The sequence below is a fragment of the Ceratina calcarata genome, unplaced genomic scaffold, assembly GCF_001652005.2.
Source record: "Ceratina calcarata isolate Rehan_Ccalc_2016 unplaced genomic scaffold, ASM165200v1 scaffold115, whole genome shotgun sequence".
NCBI classification, from domain to species: domain Eukaryota; kingdom Metazoa; phylum Arthropoda; class Insecta; order Hymenoptera; family Apidae; genus Ceratina; species Ceratina calcarata.
In genome coordinates, this window is record NW_017132445.1 from 467396 (window position 1) to 479238 (window position 11843).

At 34.0% G+C, this 11843-nt stretch overlaps 5 protein-coding genes across 9 annotated transcripts in view; 2 read left to right on the forward strand and 3 right to left on the reverse strand.

The window, feature by feature from the left end:
* The window catches only part of dgo (ankyrin repeat domain containing protein 6 diego), a 100321-nt gene extending 100156 nt beyond the window's left edge, over window positions 1–165 (reverse strand). For all 4 annotated transcript variants that reach the window (XM_026812168.1, XM_026812164.1, XM_026812157.1 and 1 more), the window contains exon 1: window positions 59–165. The gene's annotated coding sequence lies outside the window, so the exon portion shown is untranslated. The remainder of the gene's footprint in view (window positions 1–58) is intronic.
* The window catches only part of LOC108623210 (uncharacterized), a 1554-nt gene extending 1213 nt beyond the window's left edge, over window positions 1–341 (forward strand). Inside the window, exon 2 of the mRNA XM_018021570.2 lies at window positions 37–341. Within this exon, the coding sequence (XP_017877059.1) occupies window positions 37–204 (168 nt within the window). The 3' untranslated portion in view covers window positions 205–341. The remainder of the gene's footprint in view (window positions 1–36) is intronic.
* Window positions 342–445: 104 nt separating this feature from the next.
* LOC108623519 (nucleolar pre-ribosomal-associated protein 1) lies at window positions 446–7466 on the reverse strand. The gene is made up of 12 exons (XM_018022080.2): window positions 7081–7466; window positions 6813–7004; window positions 6463–6751; window positions 5227–6403; window positions 4834–5151; window positions 4444–4762; window positions 3188–4372; window positions 2283–3122; window positions 2093–2220; window positions 1605–2035; window positions 1127–1523; window positions 446–1070 (listed from the first exon to the last, which is right to left on the reverse strand). The coding sequence occupies exons 1-12, from the start codon at window positions 7133–7135 to the stop codon at window positions 543–545; spliced, it is 5859 nt and encodes a 1952-aa protein (XP_017877569.1). The 5' UTR covers window positions 7136–7466; the 3' UTR covers window positions 446–542.
* Window positions 7467–7642: 176 nt separating this feature from the next.
* Window positions 7643–10895, reverse strand: Fbxl4 (F box and leucine-rich-repeat gene 4). Of its 2 annotated transcripts, XM_018021620.2 has the most exons (8): window positions 10558–10895; window positions 10162–10416; window positions 9912–10005; window positions 9382–9835; window positions 9049–9304; window positions 8619–8979; window positions 8215–8542; window positions 7643–8147 (listed from the first exon to the last, which is right to left on the reverse strand). In XM_018021620.2, exons 2-8 carry the CDS (start codon window positions 10384–10386, stop codon window positions 7814–7816), a joined length of 2052 nt encoding a protein of 683 aa, XP_017877109.1. In that variant the 5' UTR covers window positions 10387–10416; window positions 10558–10895; the 3' UTR covers window positions 7643–7813. The 2 variants fall into 2 exon arrangements, with proteins under 2 accessions (XP_017877109.1, XP_026667902.1); XM_026812101.1 differs by lacking the exon at window positions 10162–10416.
* A 90-nt stretch (window positions 10896–10985) lies between these two features.
* LOC108623215 (rho-related GTP-binding protein RhoU) overlaps window positions 10986–11843 on the forward strand; it is a 1972-nt gene continuing 1114 nt past the window's right edge. The window contains exons 1-2 of the mRNA XM_018021584.2: window positions 10986–11606; window positions 11725–11837. Coding sequence (XP_017877073.1) covers window positions 11342–11606; window positions 11725–11837 — 378 coding nt within the window. The 5' untranslated portion in view covers window positions 10986–11341. The remainder of the gene's footprint in view (window positions 11607–11724; window positions 11838–11843) is intronic.

Consider the following 11843-nt stretch of genomic DNA (forward strand, 5'->3'; position numbering starts at 1 on the left):
AATAATCGTAATAATAATTATAATAATAATAATAATAATAATAATAATAATAGCTTACCAAAAATGAGAGAATACTATGATGGTGAACCAATTGACGGCGAACAAGACATCATGCAAGTTAAATTGATCATGAGGCATCACAACAGTAAATATAGGGATGCAGACGCAGATGTCTTCGTACACACTTTTTATCCAATGAGTTGAATCTCGAATGAAGTTTTCTCGAAATTCTATTCGATGCACTGTACGAAAGCGTAAAACACTATTATTGAAACACATTTTGGACAAACTTTAAATCAGGAATATCACTCACCGCGCTACAAAGTATAAGCGCCATGTTCACATGACAATCGAACTTATCTCGAACGCAATCTTTCTCGATCGATATTTATTATTTGAATGTCGATCGACAGCTCGCGCGAGATTGGAAAAACACAAAGGATTGTTAAAATCTCTATAAAATATTATATTTTACAAAATATATGTCTATATGTACAATTTAATTTCAGTAATTCGCACATAAAATCATCTTAATTATATCATTATACCTTGTGGCCACACCACGTCCAAACTAATGTTCTCAAGGCGTTTCTCGCGATCTGGAGTTCGCCGTCTTTTCTACAATTAATCTCAGTTATATATCCGCAACCGAAACGTAACATATCCTCGCATTCCTCTACGTCGATTGATAATCTTTTCGAAAATTCGACAACTTCAATTATATCCTCTTTAGTAACGGTTACTCTTATTTGTTTCGACAGAAATAATTTTTGTAAAATATTAACGTACAACGTGAAAGTGCTAATATTTATATCCGAGACTAGATGTGACTTTAAACGAAACGCGACATTTAAGAGCATTAATTTGTAAGGCATGCCGTCTCCTTTCGTGCCCATAGTCTTCAATAATTTGTCCATTATTTTCACTACTAGCTCAATAGATCGTGAGTCGTGTTTATTCAAATTGCCTGCAACTTCTAACAACCAAGGAAGCAATCCATGATGTTCCATCAGAAGCGTAGCAGCTTTCGTAATTTCTAATACCGCGTCAATAATCTCTAAGATAAGTCTCTGAAATAAAATTATATATTGAAAATGTACATTACTATTTAAAATGCAAGCCTTACCTTTGTGTTCAAATCGGAAAGAATACAAGAGTAAAAGTCTAGAAGCATTTTAAACAAGACACATTTGAAAGCAACGTTCAATTCGCTCTCAGTCTTTATGCCATCGCGGATATTTTCCAAGATCCAATTTCTATGTGCTTTGTGCTGTACGTCAGAACTATGAAACAATTGCAGCAGTTCTGGTATTGTATTCAAATCTAACGCTGGCTTAGCCATCAGAAATGTTTGGAGGACCGAATAAAGGGGATGCAATGGCTGCGTGGCTATTAAAGACGTTCTCGCTAAGAATGTCGAGATCAAACAATTTACTCGTACACTGTTAAGTTCTGTCTGTAACGATACGATACCGTAACGCATCACATCTATTAATCGCATCCATAATAATTTTGCTTTTGACCTATAAGAAAAATAACACACATACAAACCTAACATACTATATATGAAATGATATTATTAATATAATTGTATTATAAAGTACCTGGAAGCTTCCAAATGAGTATAATACCTAGCGATGGTAGTATAAGCTACCATACGAACGTCAGAATGTTTGCTACTGCACGCTGCAAGTGCTAAAGCCAGAGCTCCGCTTTGAGCAACTTTTTGACAATGTACAACATTATTTTCCGACAGCAGAAAAGATAATAAGGGTAAATAGAATGCTGGATCGTATATATCATTCCCTTTACACAGTTCGTTACTTTTCAAAGCTCTGTCTACGGGATAATTTCTAATAGTGTTGTTTACTATATCTTCCTCGAATAAATTTAAAACTTGAGCAACGGACGGTTGCCTCCATAAACTCGTAGCTGTCTCTCCCTTCACGCTGTAATGCATAGCAGCCGCACTTCCCCACACGTATGGTCGATAGTCGTATATATTAATATCGTTACTCTCATAATACTGTAAAATCTGTAATGGATTCATATATTAACAATAAGAAATAGAAAATTTCCTTTATGTACATACCAATAAAATATACTGATCAGCTTCATTTAAAGTAGCATTATATGCTGCCAGATAAACGGGTACATGCGTCGATGTCATCACTGTTTTATTCTTTCGCATTAAAATCCATAATAATTCTAGCAGGTACCCTAAAGAATAATATACGTAACAGTACGTTCAATTGATGCATTTACTAATTAATTACACTTACTTTTTGTATCTGATGAGCCCAACATGATATTAATAAATTCGGAATGGGACGCTGACATCTCAAACAAAGTTTTGACGTAGTCATTGTTACTGTCGTTTTTATATGCAATGTCGCATGCGGTACTTAGAGTCTTTAATATCGGCACTCGCTCTTCGTTACTCTTCAACCCTTTCAGACCAAATTTTAACGAAAATCGAGTAAATTGTGCCCACGAATGATTAGTACTTAATCCCTCGAATACAAAATCTTCTTTTAGACTCTTTAAACAGTTTATCGCGCTGTCTAACGCTTCGCAGAGAATGATTAGTTTTTCGGTATTCTTTGATTCCTTCTTCAGAGTTAAAGTAATTACGTGGAGAAGAACTTGGGTCAAATTCATGATGAGTATTTCACTCTCTGAGTTTGAGGTGACGCATTTACTACACATGCTTTGAAGAAGTTCTATATAATGTATAGGCACCATATCTAATCGATCACCAATTTGCAAAATAGCATTGCATGTTTCGTTACATGTTTTCAAATCAAATTGGGTTTTAATTAAATAACAAACCGCACTAATATTTTTTTGTATCCACGGTTTATCATCTTTAGGATTGCACATGTAAGATAGAATTTCGGCTTCGTAATTATTCTTTAAACTTTGTAGAAAACTTGGATTCCATTTAAAGTCCAAGTTACTTGCAATTACTGACAAGACGATATTGTTCATTTTGATAGATTCAGATTTCATCATATATTTCACGAAGTTTGGTATGAATTTTGTATTCTTATTAGTCAAGAATGAGATTAAATCTACAGTTGCATCTGTAATTTTCGTTGATAATAGTGATATAAATATATCTGAAAATATATGTTATCATTATTTTAAGCAATATGGAATTATATAAAAATATTTAATAACTTACTAGTATCAATCCCAGCAATGTTGAATGGAAAGTTTGAAAGATATGCATGTAAAGCTGTTTCCCATATCTCAACATTCGTAACTGAGGAAGACTTGAAAAAGAAGAGATGTACGCAGAGATCTTTAACAAATTTTGCGTCCAATTCGAAGAATGCACTTCGTTCGGATTTCATTTCGTTAGTGTTAATAATTTTCAGAAGCGTAGGAACCAAATGTCCATACATCGATAAATTGTTCTCATCTTTCGAAATGAACATAATGGATTCTAATTTTACAATTTCTCTCAACAAATGTAGAATGTCTCTTGGTGTTAATTGCAATACCTCTAACAAGGTAATAACTGCATCAGCCTCACTTATCCTTTCACTTTTTCGTTTCTTTTCGATCATTTTACACAGCTGAGTAAATAATTTATTTTTGAAATGAACAAATAAATTTTTAACTTTAGCCTTCGCGCATAAATTAGTTACCACCTTACAAACGTCGAGCACCGTGAAAGTTATTATACTTTTTACGGTGTCTTCACTTTTTTGAAGTGGTGAGAAGTAATGTAAAATAGCAGGGTGAGTAAAAATAGTTCTTGCACATTCTTCCACAAAAAGAGAACTATCTGTACTGTCCTTTGCGATGTGCAATAATAATATGAAAAAGATTCTGTAATTATAAGCTTGACACTTTGTCAGAGTACCTCGCTTAGTAAATTGTGTAAGATAGAATGTGGTCATTTTAAACAAATACGTGATTTCGTATATTGACAAGGAATGACGAATTGTTATAGTCTCCTCATTATATTGAAAAGTAACTGTGCGGTCACCATCTAATATTTCATTCACTTGTAATTTCGTATCACTCAAAAATGCTGAATTTAATTTAGACATTAAAGCAGTTGATGATAATGTTTCTTTAATGTAAACAGGCTGATTGCTCTCCAGCCAACTGAGTAAATATTCTTTTACCAATAATCCTTCAATATCTTTAGTTAAATGTATCAAACACTGAGGTGTTACTTGGTAATGCAATGTATGTATTAAGACATAAGAAACATAAGATAAAATTGAAGGATGCAAGTCTTCTTTCATCTTATGTAATACACAACATAAAAGTGGTGAGACTGACGCGAAACGTTGCATTGGTAGAGCATTATTGCTTTCAAAATTTTCAGAAATGCTCGGTTTATTCATCAGTTCTGCAAAGTATGAAAATAGTAACGAATCAATTGCAGCAGTGCACTTAAGATATGTAAGAGAGTAATCTTACCGTCGAATATGCTTTCCAGTCTACCGACGTTAACTATTTCTTCGTTAATAACTTCTTCTGCTCGAATTATTTCATTCACGTATTTCTCGATATCTTGAGTGGTTTCCTTTACAATACGAACGAACCATTTCGTTACTTTATTTTTCTTATCTATGTTTATGAAACCATTCACCCAAATATCTAAATGATCCTGACATCCTTCAAACATTCCAGTAGCATTCAATAAAGTTTTAATCGTCATTTTACTATGTAACGTTACTGAAGACGTCTCGTCGTGTAAGACAGATATTAAAAATGATAGCGTATCTTTAAATATTTTCTGAAAGAAAAGATATACATGATTTTTGAGAACTAACATGCCAAAAATGCTTATAGATAAGTTTTGCATACCTTGTGTGGCAAAAATTCATTAGGGGACAACATAACTAGGAAATTGATGGCTTTTACTTTTATAGTATTAAATTCATCAACACCAACATCGTCCAATGTATTTAATATACTTAAAAATCCATCGACTTGCAGATCCGATAAGGTGTCTAACAATTTCGGGCAAACTTCATTGTACATATGCAATAAATCCAAAATAGCCATCAAGTGTTCGTGTCTCTTTGGCTCTGGGATTAGCTCATTTTTGCTAGTATCGTCAATCGAATCTGATGTGAAAGCACAACTCCAAGCTTTTAATATCGTATTTAAATTGGGTATATTCTAGAAATATTATTAGTACCTCATAATCAAATGTTCATCTAAAATCAGGTATCAGTTTCTAATTGTCATGCATACCTTCAACGTGTACTCCGTTATAAAATGTTTAAAACTATGGAAACTGTCTCCCTTGTAAGCTGTAGTCAAAGTTGTTAAACACTTTCGTATCTGATTAAACATAATCATGAGTGTTAATACCGCCTCATGTCTTACGATTATATTGGAATGAATTAAGGATGGCATAATTGCTTGCTTCAGAATCACTCCTGGTAAAGTTAAACTTGCTAACGCATTAGCCAATTGCGATGTATTTAATTCTAAAGACGTCTTTATACAGACTTCCACATCTACCGACTGTATTATCTTTCTTATAAATTTAATTGCTGCAATCCATTTTAATGAAGCTCTAGGTTCAATGTACGGTTCCAAAAGATTAAATTGAGACCTGACTAAATCTGGACACGCTGCCATTATTTTAATCACCAAATCCGATGGTTTCTCATGTTCCCAAGGACGATCTAAGCTTTGAAGTATCGTGTTCACTGTGTAGTTGTGTTTAACGTGCGAAATACCGAGCATGCGATCACGGAAAATGATACCATGCCGATGCGATGTTAATAATGTAATTAGAAAATCGTGTATCACTTCAATAACAATTTCCTTTTCTTCAAAATAATGCTCGTCCTGTATAACGGTCTGCACTTTATTTTTTGGATCTCTCCAATTATTTGGACCTTTCCAATTGTACAAGCACACCAGATTTTGAATAACCGATGTCGAAAATATTTGCAATTTCATAGTCTTACTAATATTTGTATTTTGAAGAACGTATTTCTTGAGAGTTGTTAAAACTAAGGCAACGATATCTTTAGAATCATATATGAGTCCAGGAAATATGTTAGTAAGCAGATCTCGTTTATCCAAAAGAACTCTGATGATCGGTACACTGCCTTCGACTAGGAAGGCAATGACAAAATGAATATAACAATTCCTTATATTCTGATCATCTGTAGGCTTTGTATGTTGAACAAGGGATTTAATTACTTCCAATGGTAAGGACAAATGAGAAAATAGTTCTCGTGGAACAGTACCTCCCAATGAAACTATCGCAGCAAGTAATTGTAAAACTACTTTTCGCTGTTTAGTATTACTTTGCACAGAAAGCATTGAATAAATCAATGACAGATGTGAATTAATCAAGTAACGACATGCTCCTTCTGCGCTTGATTGGTACTGTGGACATTGTGTCAGAATTCTGTAAGAAGATAGAAACTTATTCTCCTTGAATTTACAGTATACACGTGTAATACTTACTTAATTAACAAGATTCTCACTGCAGAAAATACGGTTACGGCACTACCAATCCCCTTTTTATCTGTGCCCAGCAGCTTGATTACTTCAACAATATTACCACCTTCATTTAAATATTCTGCAGCTAAGTCTCTCCCTTTATTTTCATTACAGATTTTTACAAATCGTTTTAAGACATCTAAGCCTCTTTCAGAATTAAGATTTTTCCTTAAGAACTTTACATCCAAATGATTTGTTTCTTTATCATTTTCATCTTCTTTTTTGTTTTCAACTTCATTATTATCTTCAATACCTATGGAGATTTACAAACATAATTCATATAATTAAACATACAAGGTACGGTATTAAAATACCTTCAACTAATTTTGAATGTTCAATCTCTGAATTATATGTGCCATTTATGAACGATTCTTCACTATTTTCTTTCTTTTTTTTCTTTGCTTTTTCATCCTTGCTAGAATTCAACTTCCTTTTAAGCATTTTTGTATCAGTATATTCATCCTGTATATTGCCATTAATCTGTTGGACTCCGACATCATCGTTCCCTAAATTTAACAGTATTTCCATATTTGAAATATTGTTTAATATTGCATATGTAAACTATTGCAAAAATATATTCACCTTTTTTCATCCTTTTGTTGACACCAGTTTCAGTAACTTGCAAATTGGTTTTCATTATTCCAGAATGATTTACATATACAAAACTAAATACATATATACTTTAAGTCTAAATCTTTAAACTGTTGGTTTAAGAAATGTAATTTCTTATATATTTCATTCTGCAAATTATATGGAATCTCCTCCTACGTTTCGTATAACCTACATTTGCAAGCAACACGTGCACGTGTACCTCAGCTGTTCAGTTTATATATTACGTATGTATTCACACATACACCTTCTCTCTCGCATACATATACAATCTTATCTTCATCTTCCTTACTCTTACACATTAAATTCACATGTATCCATAAATCGTATAGAAATGTATGTACAATAGTACAATTTCTATTATTTATATCTTTTTGATTCCCCTATCAATAAATATTCATACAGACAACAAAATTTATTTCAAGTTAAATATTTATTACGTAATCCAGACATATTTTTCATTGCTTTTATACATATATAAACATTTTCTCTGACACTGTACAAATACGAAATTTCAAAAATACATTATCTTATTCCTTTATAAAAAGCACGTACATAAATTACACACACTTCAATAATTATATCTCACAGGTAATTATATACACATACATTACAGTCTTGTAGGATTTCAATGGAAGGAAAGTACAAACGCTCAGGAGAATTATAAAATAAGGCCTGTCTATTTTTAGAATGCGCGAAAGTTAATCTAATAAATATTGTGGAATGCTTGGAAACTTCTTTTGAAGGAGACTTGCGGATATTGCTGACGCCATTCTTGTACTATAAACTCGTTGATACCTTCACAAAAACTGAGATCGATCATTTCCAATTTTGGACAGAATAGTAGAAAACCGTAACATATATCAGGGGTAAGGGAACGCGCCCCTAATAAATCTAGCTGTTGCAATCGTTGACATAATAGAAGTGGTTCTAAATCTCGATCTGTTAATCCTCTAAGCGCTGCGAGGAATACTTTTTCTAAATAGCGACAGGAAAATAGTAATGCTCTTAACGAGTCACCAGGAGCGCCCATACCACCACTGCAAAGACAAGTATCGTTAAAACAAGTTCGATCTGAATTGAAAAATTGTCCAAGTAAAAACGTACCACCATCCAAAATCAACTTCTCGGAGATTAGTACAATGAGACAAAGCTCGAACTCCGTGCGGAGTTAAGGTTTGACCTTTCCAAAAATCGACGCTCTCTAAGTACGGACAGGAGTTTCCTAATTCAACTGCGACTTCGTCTATGTTTAGACGTTCGTGCATTCCTGCTAAATTTAAATGTCGCATTTGAGTATTTTTACGCAGAATAGAACACAACGCAGAAGTTTCGATGATCGTCCTGCAAAGTTCCAACCGTTCGAGGAACTTGAGGTTTTCAAGCTTGGAGAATCCTTCGTTTGTTATACTCATACATTTACGCAAACATAATTCTAAAGATAGTAAGTTACATTTAACGCAAATATTTGATACATTCTAATAAGACGAGGCTGTAATAGGATTATTTACCTTTTAAATTCTTGCATACTTTTGAAATATCATGGATAACGGTATCATTTACAAATTGACAACAGTTTAGTCTTAAATGTGTCAAAAGTGTTCCAGATGTATGAAGAAATTCTATAAAATCTTTGGGTTTAATCATGTTATAATTTCCACACCATGAAAGGTCCAGTCGTTGTAAATAATGACACCTAGGTGCCAAATTATTTAAGGCAAATGCATTGAAACAATGCCAGTAAGGTTTTAAGTTGAGACTTGTGTACAACAAAGCATCCCTTGCAATATTATGAAAATATCTATTTACTCTGCATAAACGGCACAACGATTTTAGATCTAAATTCTTTAAAATTTTTAGTACCGTTTCATCCTGCAAAAGTAAATGGATAAATCAAATGTTTCAAATCAAACTCATGTATATAGAAATGTAGTATTTTACCGGAAGTGCTGAAAAACTACCGCGTGGTTGAGTCTCAACGGCGGTTGAAGGTATCAAAATTTTTCCTTGGAGGGAATTGTCCTGTGGGCTTAAGGCATTTGGTATCGAGTGATGAATGTCTCTAATGAGTTTAGGAAAATCTTCTTGTAAAAATTGTTGTAAGCTATTGAATGCTTCTTCTATAGGCGGGACGGATTGATAGTGTTGGCCTATTTTAGATATTAATTTGCCTTTGGATAAATTATCGATTACTTTGCTGTAATTATTTGAAAACTAGTATATTAAATATATTATATTGATGGAGTGGAAGAGCACGTACTGGCCTTAGCGTACCTTTTAAAAAGCTTACAATGCTTGGAGAGTGTTTTCTTCAGAATCGTTAAATCTTGATTTGCCTTTAAAATATCTGGAGTTAAATTATAACTATCTTCTTCACTTTGCTTAAGGTAACCCAATTCTAGTGAAAGATCATTTAAATTTTGATTATGAAAATTATTCGGTACAATTAGCTCGGATGTACCAATAAGTAACACAGCGTCTAACTCGGTATAATAGTCCAATAAACTATGATTAAATTCCAGTCTTATCATTTTGGTTTTAAAGTTACATAGCTGCAATTGTGGAGTAAATATTCTTGATTTGTGTGGTACAGTTTGAGGAAATCCACTCCATAACTGATACCATTTGCCTTCTGAACTTTGTGCCCAAATTCCAATCACACTACCAGGATTGTAAGTCTCATATATTGAAACTCTAATTGGATATACCTCTTGATAATATTCTAAATCTTGAAAGACAATATTACAAGCATTAAACCATTACAATTCTTACATTAAATGTTTGATTTTTTAAGAGAAGGCTACCTATATAATCTTGGCTCACGACATCCACATTGTTCTGTGGCATATAATCTATTAGTCTCGAAGGTGCTTTATCCCACCATTGACCATACGTTCTCTAAAATCAGATGTAACATAATGTAGTTTTACAAAATCAAGTGCTCTACAAGTTTTTAGAAGACTGGAGAAGAAGATTAACATAGAATGTGAATATGTAGTTAATGTTACTATGATTTTCAGCTCGTTAATCTTTAGTTTTAGGATACAAACATACCATGACAAAAGCTTGTGGAAAATCCCCGTAATCGGGAAATTTGCTGGGATTTCCAGCGATGTTATAGGCAGTATACGAAATGCTAATATTACTTCCATACTGGGAACTAAAATCACAAACGTCTTTGACAAATTGCTCAACAAAAACGACAGTTTCTTCTTTTCCTTCGATTCTTTCTCCATTAAACGGAACTATTTCAACTTTTATCTCGTCATGAGATATCATGTCATTTAAAATTAGTCGAAAAGTTTGAAACTGCAAAGTTCAATCGATATACATAGGTTAGTCATTTCAAAGTATATTGTCCTCTATAATTTGCCATATGATGTGTATGTGTACAGCGTGCGACAATGATTCTCGACCTCGACAGAGAGGGATGAGGATGAGGGTGCTCACCTCACGACTACTTATGACGGCTCAGGCTCAAGTTTCGTCGTGCCCAATTCGATGGTACTATCAGGAAATATAAGGCCCGAATTTATACTGGAGAAACGATCGTTTCTCATCAGTTCTCAGTTCTTAGTTCTCAACTACTTGTTGCATATTTATATGCTTAAGTCCTCCTTACCTAACCTTAGGGTTAAGGCTGGGTAAGGTTAGGTAAGATTAGTTTAGAATTCTGTCCCTCTAGGGAACGTTAACACAATCAAAGACGGGACGAGCATTGTCCAAGCTATAATATATATATACATACATGTACATAATCCATACATATATATATCGACCCCGCGACAGAGTCGGAGTGTGAGTAAGAAGCAGACACAGACAGCGAATCAGGTTGATGGCCGCAAGAAAAACGTAATAACAGGTGGCTCCCGTATCGCGGCAGGTGGATGAGTTGCTTTTCTTTTTTTATTTTTCCTGGATGCACTATACATATGTATACGTTCGTTCCACCATTGTTTTCGAGCGAGCGATGCACACAGTAAGTACCTGACAAGGCGTATTGAAAGCAGTCATCGTGTTAGAAACTCGATCCCTGTATCTCTTACGGAGCATCGACCGTCAGCGGGGAGAGAAGAGAAATGACGATTCGGAAGGAATACCTGTTGTGATAGGTGAAAATAAATTGCATCGCCTTAATTTCTTGCCCTGAAGGTAGAGGTTATATATGTAAGATATTTTTGGAAGTGGTGTTCGTATGAAAACTTGTGACTGAAGTAAAGTGAAGAAGGAAATAATGCCTCCGTCGTCGCACAATTGGACTAAACCACTGCTGAAAAATGGTCAGACAATGCAGATGCAACCGAAACGGACGACCTGCTCGGTACAGAATCAAAATTCACATGGTAACGGCACGGAGCACGGCGGTATTCCCATAGACAGGAGGATCAAAGTCGTCTTAGTAGGTGATGGTGCAGTTGGAAAAACCAGTTTAGTTGTTTCTTATTCCACAAACGGTTTTCCTGGAGAATATGTACCTACAGCTTTTGATAATTATAATGGTTAGTTGATATGTATATTTAATGCGTAGTATACAGATAGTCATCTTGAAAAAAAATTATGAATATTTTAATTGATTAAATTATTTTTTTAAACATGTTAAATGGCAATTGTTTATAGTGGTTGTTAATGTTGATGGTCTGCCAATAAATGTCCAGCTATGTGACACAGCAGGTCAAGATGACTTTGATCCACTAAGATCATTGTGTTATCCAGAAACAGATGTCTTCCTAGTCTGC

What these genes read in the sequence shown, in the direction of transcription:
- LOC108623519 (XM_018022080.2), bottom strand. Translation starts at nt 7,135, where the DNA reads ATGAAAACCAATTTGCAAGTTACTGAAACTGGTGTCAACAAAAGGATG. An exon ending in ATGAATTTTTGCCACACAAG is followed by an intron (nt 4,763 to 4,833) that starts GTATGCAAAACT and finishes CTTTTCTTTCAG; the next exon opens with AAAATATTTAAAGATACGCT. An exon ending in ACTGGAAAGCATATTCGACG is followed by an intron (nt 4,373 to 4,443) that starts GTAAGATTACTC and finishes CATACTTTGCAG; the next exon opens with AACTGATGAATAAACCGAGC.
- Fbxl4 (XM_018021620.2), bottom strand. Translation starts at nt 10,386, where the DNA reads ATGATATCTCATGACGAGATAAAAGTTGAAATAGTTCCGTTTAATGGA. An exon ending in CGTGAGCCAAGATTATATAG is followed by an intron (nt 9,836 to 9,911) that starts GTAGCCTTCTCT and finishes TTGTCTTTCAAG; the next exon opens with ATTTAGAATATTATCAAGAG. An exon ending in AGTATGCAAGAATTTAAAAG is followed by an intron (nt 8,543 to 8,618) that starts GTAAATAATCCT and finishes TACTATCTTTAG; the next exon opens with AATTATGTTTGCGTAAATGT.